Source organism: Trematomus bernacchii, unplaced genomic scaffold (genome assembly GCF_902827165.1).
Source record: "Trematomus bernacchii unplaced genomic scaffold, fTreBer1.1, whole genome shotgun sequence".
Taxonomy (NCBI): domain Eukaryota; kingdom Metazoa; phylum Chordata; class Actinopteri; order Perciformes; family Nototheniidae; genus Trematomus; species Trematomus bernacchii.
Window position 1 is genome coordinate 219414 of NW_022987665.1, and position 12550 is coordinate 231963.

General features: G+C 41.9%; 1 protein-coding gene across 1 annotated transcript; it reads left to right on the forward strand.

Moving 5' to 3' along the window:
* Positions 1-282: 282 nt before the first annotated feature.
* nots (nothepsin) lies at positions 283-7684 on the forward strand. Its single transcript, XM_034135768.1, has 9 exons — positions 283-341; positions 1091-1271; positions 1501-1618; positions 1954-2072; positions 2475-2674; positions 4072-4197; positions 5539-5683; positions 6516-6614; positions 7463-7684. The coding sequence occupies exons 1-9, from the start codon at positions 283-285 to the stop codon at positions 7637-7639; spliced, it is 1224 nt and encodes a 407-aa protein (XP_033991659.1). The 3' UTR covers positions 7640-7684.
* The last annotated feature ends 4866 nt before the right edge of the window (positions 7685-12550 follow it).

Below are 12550 nucleotides of genomic sequence, written 5' to 3' on the forward strand. Positions count from 1 at the left end.
ACTGATCATAAAAACTGCTTGACTGCAGAGGAAACCTCCAGTCTGCAGAAACACAGACTCCCAGACAGACAGACAGACGGAGAGACAGACGGAGAGACAGACGGAGAGACAGGCAGACAGACGGACAGACAGACGGAGAGACAGACGGAGAGACAGACAGAGAGACAGGCAGAGAGACGGAGAGACAGGCAGACAGAGAGACAGACAGACAGACAGACAGAGAGACAGGCAGAGAGACGGAGAGACAGGCAGAGAGACAGACAGACAGGCAGAGAGACAGACATGAGGTCGGTGTTGCTGCTGCTGTTTATCTGGACATGGACGAGCTCAGCGCTGGTCAGGTAAGAAAATATTTATTAAAATTATTATATTTTAGTGTTTTAATTTTGTATTAATTGTTTTAGTATTTTTATGAATTATATTTCATTTATGTTTCATATCACTTTAAAGGTGGAGTAGGTAAGTTTGAGAAACCGGTTCGAGATACACTTGTTGTTATATCCCATGGAATGCTCTTAACATCCCGATAGCAATGAATATCTGAAGTGCTTTGACAAAAAATCCATAAATAAATCTCATCTGTGGAAGGTGTGGTACTGTAAAAAGCACGACCAATCATCTGAGCCGGCCCGGCTAAAATAACTGGATGGCCTACCTGCCTGTCAGCCTTCCATCTGTGCACAGACTTATCTCGTGCCCTCATTGGTCATGTGCGCGTTCGTGTGTGTTGGAGGAGGGGCTCTGTGAGGAAGTGGCAGATTTTCTCCAGTTGTGTATTTTCAAATTCTAGCGATCTCGAGCCGGTTTCTCAAACTTACCTACCCCACCTTTAACTGTCGCTATTCATTTTAATTGTTGTATTTTTGACACTTTTATTTTATTAAACAGACATTTAAAAATAACTGTTTAAACCCTCGGGGCGAAGAATAGGAACAAACAAAATGAGCGAATTAAGATTTTTTTTAATAAGATGTTTTACTTTTTTTAATGAAGTCTATCGGTTGTGAATAAAATGCAGTAATTTAATCATTTTTAAATGTTTTTTTTATTCATCAATATTTACATACATTTTGATCAAATGTCCCCCCAGGGTGCCTCTGAAGAGGGTGCCCTCGATCCGCTCTCAGCTCCGCTCTGAAGGTCTGCTGCAGGAATTCCTGAAGGAGAATCGACCCGACATGTTCGGTCGCCGCTACTCTCAGTGTTTCCCCCCCGGGACGCCCTCTCTGAGGCTGGGGCGCTCCAGTGAGAAGATCTACAACTTCATGGACGTGAGGGAAAAAAACCCTCTCCTTTAGTTCTAGAGGTTTCTGTGCATGTGCTCTCAATTCAAAGGTTTGATTGTCAGAAGCTACAGTGTAGAAATGGCAATGAAATTCTTCTGACCTGAGCTCCTCCAACGATGCAACATATATAATAAAATTAGGGATGTCAGTTGATTAAAATATTTAATCGCGATTAATCGCATGATGTCCATAGTTATGTGTGTGTGTGTTTTAGGCTCAGTATTTCGGTGACATCACGTTGGGGACCCCGGGGCAAAACTTCTCTGTGGTGTTTGACACCGGATCGTCCGATCTGTGGGTGCCTTCGACCTACTGCGTCAGCCAAGCCTGTGGTAACACACAGTACACACACACACACACACACACACACACACACACACACACACACACACACACACACACACACACTACAGTACACAACTCACAAGTGTTTGAGTATCAGAGGGATGTGTTTGTGGGTCAGGACAGCATGACAGTATGGCTTACTGTGATAAGAAGTTCAAGGTCTCTCTCTCTGTGTGTGTGTGTGTGTGTGTGTGTGTGTGTGTGTGTGTGTGTGTGTGTGTGTGTGTGTGTGTGTGTGTGTGTGTGGTGTGTGTGTGTGTGTGTGTGTGTGTGTGTGTGTGTGTGTGTGTGTGTGTGTGTGTGTGTGTGTGTGTGTTCACAGCGACGCACAAGCGCTTCAGGGCGTTTGAATCCACGTCTTTCCGCCATGACGGTCGGATGTTTGGGATACACTACGGATCAGGACACTTGCTGGGGGTCATGGGCCGAGACAACCTGACGGTCCGTTTATTTATAACCTACTAACATATGTGAATGTGACAATCAGAATAACTTCAAATGAACTCCTGCACCTGTCTAACTTGCAAAAAACATATTTTTAGGTACAAAAAGATACTACGCGATACTATTGGATGCAGGTTCAACGACTCTGCCCTCTCATACAGAACGTAGAACCACAGACAAATTGAAGAAATTACAAAGATTTTTTTTAAAGATAAAGAAGTTTGAAGTCAAATCAACGTCATCAATAAAAGAAACCTCAAGAATCTCATAAATAATTCCTTTGAAAAGGGAAGTTAGCATCTTTTGACTCCAATTCTTAACCAATGTTCTCTTTGTTTTGGCCCCATGTTGTGGAAGAAGCTTGAGTGGCTTAAGTGGAAAATCTGTGTTGTCGTCCAGGTGGCAGGTATGACGGCTAAGAACCAGGAGTTCGGGGAGTCGGTCTATGAGCCCGGCTCTGCGTTTGTGATGGCGAGGTTTGATGGCGTTTTGGGGATGGGTTACCCGGCCCTGGCAGAGATCCTGGGAAACCCCGTTTTCGACAACATGTTGGCGCAGAAGTTGTTGGACCAGCCCGTCTTCTCCTTCTACCTGAGCAGGTGAGACGGGCTTTATCTGAACTAACACCATGACTAAGAAGCAGAGGTGGGAAGTAGTGGAGTACAAATACTACGTTACTGTTCTTAAGTACATGTTTCTGGTATCAGTACTTTACTCCACTACTTATTTTTCTGACCACTTTTTACTTTGACTTCTTACATGTTGAACACAAATACCTGTACTTTCTACTTCTTACATTTTGAACACAAATACCTGTACTTTCTACTTCTTACATTTTGAACTCAAATACCTGTACTTTCTACTTCTTACATGTTGAACTCAAATACCTGTACTTTCTACTTCTTACATGTTGAACACAAATACCTGTACTTTCTACTTCTTACATGTTGAACCCAAATACCTGTACTTTCTACTTCTTACATTTTGAACCCAAATACCTGTACTTTCTACTTCTTACATGTTGAACACAAATACCTGTACTTTCTACTTCTTACATGTTGAACACAAATACCTGTACTTTCTACTTCTCACATGTTGAACCCAAATACCTGTACTTTCTACTTCTCACATTTCCCAAACAGGCTGGTTCCTTTAGTTTGAATGTGTGTTTGGTGGCGTGATCATTATTATTTAGAGTCATTGCGTGCGTATTGATTTGAACACGATCCGTGTATCCATCATTTCCTGGTCTTCTCTAAAGAAGAGGGACCAATGAAAACGTTGTCATGTTGCCGTTGTTCAGCATGGAAACATTCATTAGCTAACAATGACATTATTGTTCTATTAATATAAAGGGAGGTCAGGTACTCTTTAAAACAGCTGCTAGTTATGGGTACTTTTTACTGAAGTACATTTCAAAGCCCTCTTTACTTTGACTTGAGTAAAGAAGTTTAGTCAGTACTTCTACTTTTACCAGAGTATTTTTAAACACGAGTATCTGTACTTCTACTTGAGTAAAGGATGTGTGTACTTCTACTTGAGTAAAGGATGTGTGTACTTGTGCCATCTCTGCTAAGAAGTGAGTCGACCTTCCAGCATTCACACCAGGAGATCACCAGTAAAACCAGTTTAGGGGTTCTTTATAGGATCATTTTTTGTTGTGGTTCCTTCTGGACAAATACACTTCCTTGTGGTTTCCAAACTGGACGTCTACGTTCTTCAAATTGGACTCCAAGGGTCCACAGATTGGATTTCAAGTTCCCAAAGAGTTTCCAGTGTTCAAGGGTTCAAGTAGGATCCAGAAAGTAACAAAAGTTCAGAGAGTTTCTTGGTATTTTGGGGGAAACGTGTAGAAGAAGTGTGTTCTGTTCCCTGTTGTCTCAGGATTGTCCATTGTTGAAAGGTTCCCAAAGAGTTGCAGCAGAGTTTGAGGGTTTCAAGCAAGTCTGGATTTGTATTTTTATTATATTTAAGTGAACATTTTTTATCCCTGCAGGAAAACAGCTAGTGGAACCCCAGAGGGCGAGCTGTTGCTAGGCGGAATAGACGAGGCGTTGTACAACGGACCAATCAACTGGCTCCCTGTGACTGCTAAGGGCTACTGGCAGATCAAGATGGACAGGTATCCCTATTGTTTTTAAAAATTGTTATTCTGTGTATAAGTTAATGAGAGTGTCCTGACCCTGTACGGACAAGAAGGGCTAACTTTCAACTAGGGATGCTCCGATCGCCAATTTTGGGGCCGATCGCCGGAATCAGTATCGGCCGATACCGATCGCCGATCCGATCGAGTGGGCGGGGCCTATGGGGATCTTCCATTTAAAGTGATGTTTAAAACTCAGTTAATGCTCAGTCACTGGCTCTTCCACAAACAACAACCAACATCATTATTACATTCAAATGAAGTACATTATTCAAGTTTACATTAAAGTGGACCTATCATGCTGTATTTTAATAATATAGTGTAGGACCATACCTATATAAGGCATATTTATACTTTTTTTTTTACTTTGGAGAATAACTCTCTCTCTCTCTCTCTCTCCCCCTCTCTCTCTCTCTCTCTCTCTCTCTCTCTCTCTCTCTCTCTCCTCTCTCTCTCCTTCTCTCTCTCTCTCTCTCTCTCTCTCTCTCTCTCTCCTCTCTCTCTCTCTCTCTCCTCCTGACAGCCCGTCAGTATCTCATGCAGCTCACTGATCCAGTAATGAGAGACCCGACAGTGAAGAATAAACATATGTATAACTAGTTCCAGAGGTAGATCAAATAGCTAAGTGTGTTAGGTCTAACTCTTAATGTGTGTGTTGCTCCGCTCACCGGTCCGTCACAGCGGGTGGAGCTGCAGGATTTCTGCTTCACACACACGTTGCATACCGCTATTTTATTGTCTTTTTCGGACTGCCAGACCCGGTGAAGCCATTTTGGCGAGCTTGTTTTGCCGCACACACAGAGAAAAGTGTCATGTATTTTACGTCATGCGATCGGCTCTCGCGATCGGCCTTTTTAGAGAGCACCGATCGATCGGCAGAGAGTGAGTATCGACCGATATCGATCGGCGGCCGATCGATCGGAGCATCCCTACTTTCAACACTTATTCAATTATCTCTGAGGGCCTTTTGGCTCCTAGAGGGCTAACCTTGAAGTGTTTTTTAGAACAACCGAAACCGAAACCAAGGTAACAAACTGTCAATCAAAAGCTAGCCCCGCCCTAAACATACCCCTCTGTATCGACTATTTCACTCTAAATTGGACCATAATTGATGAGATGACCATCATACTGTATTGATGAAGAACTTAAACTAGCCATTAAGACCATAACCTTATAAGGGAAATGTTGCTGTTTAATTGATCCTTCATAGACAAGTAGACTTCCTTTTGTAACAAGAGTAGTCGCGACATTTAGTCTATTGATAATAGAAAAACAAGGATTTGAACACAACTCAAATGAACATGTCTGTGTGTGTTTCAGCCTGGTGGTGCAGGGCGTGAGTCCCTTCTGTTCTCACGGCTGTCAGGCCATCATTGACACTGGAACTTCTCTCATCGCTGGACCGACTGAAGACATCCTGAACATCCAGCAGCTGATCGGAGCCTCGCCCACCAACATCGGAGAGGTTCAAGACCTTTATTTTTACTGTATCAACCTCATCATAAGAGTAAATAGAGCGGTGCAGGGATGACGTATTGTTGTAGGCCGACCCTGAAGGAAGCTGCTGGTTCCCTCCACAAAAAGCAACGGGATTTCTCCAGAGGATTTAGGAAAATAGCTGGAAATAAGGTCTGTGGAAAACGAACCTGTTTGATAAATGCACGTTTTGTTCAGCCGGATCATCTCCACATGTCTACCCTACTTTTATAATGTTGGAATCATAAATCTAATGGCCAGAAGCTAAATGCTAACGTTATGCTACAAAGGAACTACAGTCGAGTACAGCAGCACGACTTCAACGTCACGCCAACTTCAGATCCATATTCAAACACACAGATTCTAAATGGTACGAGTTGAAGCGTTTGTTTGAACAGTCTGCAGGAGGCAGGTACTTGCTTTCAAGCAGAACAGGGCAGACTAACTTAGAGGAGTGTTTACGTGTTCGGCGTAATGACGTACAACGGCCTCCACAACTTCTGTAGTCCTATTCAGCCACTTGGTAACAACCATCGTTTTTCAGACACGTCAACTCTTCAGAAATCACCAGTGGGGTCACTGCTGATGGATTTAATGTCGTAGAACAAAACGTGATCCGTCTCTTCAATGTGTCTCAACCACAGACCTTATTTACAGATATTTTCCTAAACCCTATGGAGAGATCCCATTGGCTCTGAGACGAGAGAACAGGAAGTGGTGCAATGCTGACTCACTTCCTGGTTTTAGGACTCGTCACTGCACCACTCTGTAGGACAATCCCTTTTTTCTTGAGATGTGTTAACAACCTCTCTTTGTTTCAGTTCATCATCGACTGTGCCAGGTTGATCAGTTTGCCTCGCATCACATTCGTCCTCGGAGGAAAGGAGTACACTCTGACGTCTGAGCACTACGTCAGGAAGGTTTGTCTTTCTGTCTCTGCTTCGACTTATTTAGGTTCTTTTTTCCCAGGATTATATTGTTAGCAAGTTGGGGATCAAGAACCGTGTGGATCTCCTAAAGGGTTTCAGAGGCGTCGTAAGGAATCATCAAGAGCTTCCATGAAGGTTTTTCAATGATGATGGTCCTATCTCTGGTTCACTGTGACGCTTGTTGTTTGCTTAGAGCTTTTTGGTACATAGTGCGACACATTTCTGCTTCAGGGGAATTCAAGAACTGCAAGATAACCAGAGATTCACATGAGTTAGAGGGTTGTAGGAGGTCCAATGGATGTTCCAAGATATTGTTTTAGTAGCAAGTTTTCCACATAAATATCTCCTAAAATGTAGCTGAATTTCAAGAGCATTGGCCTAAAGGTTATGCAAATGAATGCTTGTTTCCATCTACTTTTTGGGCATAATTCAGGGTTTCTTTTCAGTATTTTTGCACAAATCGGACCGAACACACTCAAACCATTTGTCATAAGACTCTGCAAAACCTCCAAATTCTATAAAACAACGTAGTTACCCTCTCCTTTTCATGGTTTTCTGATTAATTACGATCTCAAAAACAGTTTTTAAACTTTGGCTGTAGGTAAGGGAGAAACTCTTAAATGTAAATTAAAAGTTACAATAAAAATTCAGCATCTATCTTTTTTTTCATGAATAGATGTTTTAAAAACAAACGTATGCTTTGATTTTGAATATCATGGACCTTAAAGACAATCATTTATTCTGCTATATTGTTTATGGTTGACACAACAAACAAACTTGATCATAAATAAACGTCACGATACTCAAAATGTCTTCCCTTTATCTGTCTTTGTCCCCAGGAGATGCTCGGCGACAGGATGTTGTGCTTCAGTGGCTTCCAGGCCGTGGACATGGTTTCCTCCGAAGGCCCCCTGTGGATTCTGGGAGATGTGTTTCTGACACAGTTCTACAGCATTTTCGACAGAGGACAGGACCGGGTCGGCCTCGCCACCGCTAAACAACCAGTCGTCGTTTAACTATAATACAATAGCTGAAAACTGCAATAAATTCTATACAATTAACAATGACAGCATTTTGTATTTCTTGCCAAGGCACACAGATAGTTTGCAACTAGCTAGCAGCATTATGTCTCTTCTACATCAACATGTGTCCCCTCTTCTTCATGTCTCTTCTACATCAACATGTGTCCCCTCTTCTTCATGTCTCTTCTACATCAACATGTGTCCCCTCTTCTTCATGTCTCTTCTACATCAACATGTGTCCCCTCTTCTTCATGTCTCTTCTCCATCAACATGTGTCCCCTCTTCTTCATGCCTCTTCTTCATCAACATGTGTCCCCTCTTCTTCATGCCTCTTCTTCATCAACATGTGTCCCCTCTTCTTCATGTCTCTTCTACATCAACATGTGTCCCCTCTTCTTCATGTCTCTTCTTCATCACCATGTGTCCCCTCTTCTTCATGTCTCTTCTACATCAACATGTGTCCCCTCTTCTTCATGTCTCTTCTACATCAACATGTGTCCCCTCTTCTTCATGTCTCTTCTTCATCACCATGTGTCCCCTCTTCTTCATGTCTCTTCTCCATCAACATGTGTCCCCTCTTCTTCATGTCTCTTCTACATCAACATGTGTCCCCTCTTCTTCATGCCTCTTCTACATCAACATGTGTCCCCTCTTCTTCATGTCTCTTCTACATCAACATGTGTCCCCTCTTCTTCATGTCTCTTCTCCATCAACATGTGTCCCCTCTTCTTCATGTCTCTTCTACATCAACATGTGTCCCCTCTTCTTCATGTCTCTTCTCCATCAACATGTGTCCCCTCTTCTTCATGCCTCTTCTTCATCAACATGTGTCCCCTCTTCTTCATGCCTCTTCTTCATCAACATGTGTCCCCTCTTCTTCATGCCTCTTCTTCATCAACATGTGTCCCCTCTTCTTCATGTCTCTTCTACATCAACATGTGTCCCCTCTTCTTCATGTCTCTTCTACATAAACATGTGTCCCCTCTTCTTCATGTCTCTTCTTCATCAACATGTGTCCCCTCTTCTTCATGTCTCTTCTTCATCAACATGTGTCCCCTCTTCTCCATGTCTCTTCTACATCAACATGTGTCCCCTCTTCTTCATGTCTCTTCTTCATCAACATGTGTCCCCTCTTCTTCATGTCTCTTCTACATCAACATGTGTCCCCTCTTCTTCATGTCTCTTCTTCATCAACATGTGTCCCCTCTTCTTCATGTCTCTTCTACATCAACATGTGTCCCCTCTTCTTCATGTCTCTTCTACATCAACATGTGTCCCCTCTTCTTCATGTCTCTTCTTCATCAACATGTGTCCCCTCTTCTTCATGTCTCTTCTACATCAACATGTGTCCCCTCTTCTTCATGTCTCTTCTACATCAACATGTGTCCCCTCTTCTTCATGTCTCTTCTACATCAACATGTGTCCCCTCTTCTTCATGTCTCTTCTACATCAACATGTGTCCCCTCTTCTTCATGTCTCTTCTACATCAACATGTGTCCCCTCTTCTTCATGTCTCTTCTTCATCAACATGTGTCCCCTCTTCTTCATGTCTCTTCTACATCACATGTGTCCCCTCTTCTTCATGTCTCTTCTTTCATCAACATGTGTCCCCTCTTCTTCATGTCCTCTTCTACATCAACATGTGTCCCCTCTTCTTCATGTCTCTTCTACATCAACATGTGTCCCCTCTTCTTCATGTCTCTTCTTCATCAACATGTGTCCCCTCTTCTTCATGTCTCTTCTACATCAACATGTGTCCCCTCTTCTTCATGTCTCTTCTACATCAACATGTGTCCCCCTCTTCTTCATGTCTCTTCTACATCAACATGTGTCCCCTCTTCTTCATGTCTCTTCTACATCAACATGTGTCCCCTCTTCTTCATGTCTCTTCTTCATCAACATGTGTCCCCTCTTCTTCATGTCTCTTCTACATCAACATGTGTCCCCTCTTCTTCATGTCTCTTCTTCATCAACATGTGTCCCCTCTTCTTCATGTCTTTCTACATCAACATGTGTCCCCCTCTTCATGTCTCTTCTACATCAACATGTGTCCCCTCTTCTTCATGTCTCTTCTTACATCAACATGTGTCCCCTCTTCTTCATGTCTCTTCTTCATCAACATGTGTCCCCTCTTCTTCATGTCTCTTCTACATCAACATGTGTCCCCTCTTCTTCATGTCTCTTCTACATCAACATGTGTCCCCTCTTCTTCATGTCTCTTCTTCATCAACATGTGTCCCCTCTTCTTCATGTCTCTTCTACATCAACATGTGTCCCCTCTTCTTCATGTCTCTTCTTCATCAACATGTGTCCCCTCTTCTTCATGTCTCTTCTACATCAACATGTGTCCCCTCTTCTTCATGTCTCTTCTTCATCAACATGTGTCCCCTCTTCTTCATGTCTCTTCTACATCAACATGTGTCCCCCTCTTCTTCATGTCTCTTCTACATCAACATGTGTCCCCTCTTCTTCATGTCTCTTCTACATCAACATGTGTCCCCTCTTCTTCATGTCTCTTCTACATCAACATGTGTCCCCTCTTCTTCATGTCTCTTCTTCATCAACATGTGTCCCCTCTTCTTCATGTCTCTTCTACATCACCATGTGTCCCCTCTTCTTCATGTCTCTTCTACATCAACATGTGTCCCCTCTTCTTCATGTCTCTTCTACATCAACATGTGTCCCCTCTTCTTCATGTCTCTTCTACATCAACATGTGTCCCCTCTTCTTCATGTCTCTTCTACATCAACATGTGTCCCCTCTTCTTCATGTCTCTTCTACATCAACATGTGTCCCCTCTTCTTCATGTCTCTTCTACATCAACATGTGTCCCCTCTTCTTCATGTCTCTTCTTCATCAACATGTGTCCCCTCTTCTTCATGTCTCTTCTACATCACCATGTGTCCCCTCTTCTTCATGTCTCTTCTACATCAACATGTGTCCCCTCTTCTTCATGTCTCTTCTTCATCAACATGTGTCCCCTCTGTGTAAAGAGACTCTGAAAGTTTCAGGAACAAAGATTCTCTCTCTTTTTGTCCTGATCCATTTCTATAAAAACCTGTCTGAAAATGAGCTGATCAGATTTTGGACACTTTGTGATGTCACGATGTGTTGTCTTGTGTAACCATTAGCCAATCAGCAACCAAGGTAACCCCCCCCACCTTATCACCTGAATCTCCTCCTAGAGCACCATTGAGTTCTTTGTAACCAAATCTCTCTCAGAGGGGCGTGGGGAGGGGCTCCTTATTTTCATCTAAAGTAACAGACAGAGAATCAGCACTTTGGAAACAGGGCTGAAACAGAGGGGATTATGGGTAATGCTGCAATGATCTGTTTGGTGTTTCAGCCAATCAGAGACAGGCTCTGGATATATCTGAGACCTGTAATATATTGATGAAGAAGAGGATAATAGGGGACCTTTAAGATGATTTAAAACTTGGAATCAAAATAAAAAACAGAGCGAGCCGCCATCATTACCACCGCTCTTCTATTGTTCTTCGTTTCTTGTCCCCCCACTTATTTGGTGAAAGTCCAGGATTCAAGCTTTTGTTTTTAAATTATTTTCATTCGATTTATAAATGAGGAAAAATCTAAAAACTTTGTGACACCATTCTTAATTTTTGGTTTTAAAGTACAGTTTTGGGGTTTTTAGCAGCAGAAACACATATTCTAAAGTCACATACAAAAAAAGCAGACAAATTGTTATAACATTAACAGAAAAGTTTGTGCTACAAAGATTCAAGAAACCTTCAGAGTCCAGTTAATAATCCTGAGTACTTGTATCTAAACGGCAGTCACCACATTTTGGAGCCAAAGCTGTAGTTTCTCCAATGGCCACCAGGTGGTATTCAAGAAAACACTGACTGCATTGAACTGAATGGGAAAACCTCAAACTTTCCTTGATAGTCAACAACACAGTTATTCCTCAACAGGTTCAGCTAATCGTAAAGAGTTCAGTTCGTCTTATGTTTGTTGGGTTGAACTACCATAAATAGATTATTAAGGCAAAAATAACACATTTTTCTTGAATGGAAGGTATTTTTCTCATATTTTCTTACCAGTATTAGGATTATCTTGTATGTTTTTGTGTTCTTTGATGTAGCATTTTAGGGTTAAGGTTTGTCTCCATCGGAGGTGGGAAGTAGTGGAGAACAAATACTTCGTTACTGTACTTAAGTACATTTTTCTGGTATCAGTACTTTACTCCACTACTTGTTTTTCTGACGACTTTTGACTTTGACTTCTTACATTTTGAACCCAAATACCTGTACTTTCTACTTCTTACATGTTGAACACAAATACCTGTACTTTCTACTTCTTACATGTTGAACACAAATACCTGTACTTTCTACTTCTTACATGTTGAACACAAATACCTGTACTTTCTACTTCTTACATGTTGAACCCAAATACCTGTACTTTCTACTTCTTACATGTTGAACACAAATACCTGTACTTTCTACTTCTTACATGTTGAACACAAATACCTGTACTTTCTACTTCTTACATGTTGAACACAAATACCTGTACTTTCTACTTCTCACATTTCCCAAACAGGCTGGTTCCTTTAGTTTGAATGTGTGTTTGGTGGCGTGATCATTATTATTTAGAGTCATTGCGTGCCTATTGATTTGAACACGATCCGTGTATCCATCATTTCCTGGTCTTCTCTAAAGAAGAGGGACCAATGAAAACGTTGTCATGTTGCCGTTGTTCAGCATGGAAACATTCATTAGCTAACAATGACATTATTGTTCTATTAATATAAAGGGAGGTCAGGTACTCTTTAAAACAGCTGCTAGTTATGGGTACTTTTTACTGAAGTACATTTCAAAGCCTCTTTACTTTTACTTGAGTAAAGAAGTTTAGTAAGTACTTCTACTTTCACCAGAGTATTTTTAAACA

Coding starts and splice junctions, on each gene's coding strand:
- nots (XM_034135768.1), top strand. CDS start 283: ATGAGGTCGGTGTTGCTGCTGCTGTTTATCTGGACATGGACGAGCTCA. Junction 1,619..1,953: donor CTGCGTCAGCCAAGCCTGTG/GTAACACACAGT, acceptor GTGTGTTCACAG/CGACGCACAAGCGCTTCAGG. Junction 2,073..2,474: donor TGGGCCGAGACAACCTGACG/GTCCGTTTATTT, acceptor GTTGTCGTCCAG/GTGGCAGGTATGACGGCTAA.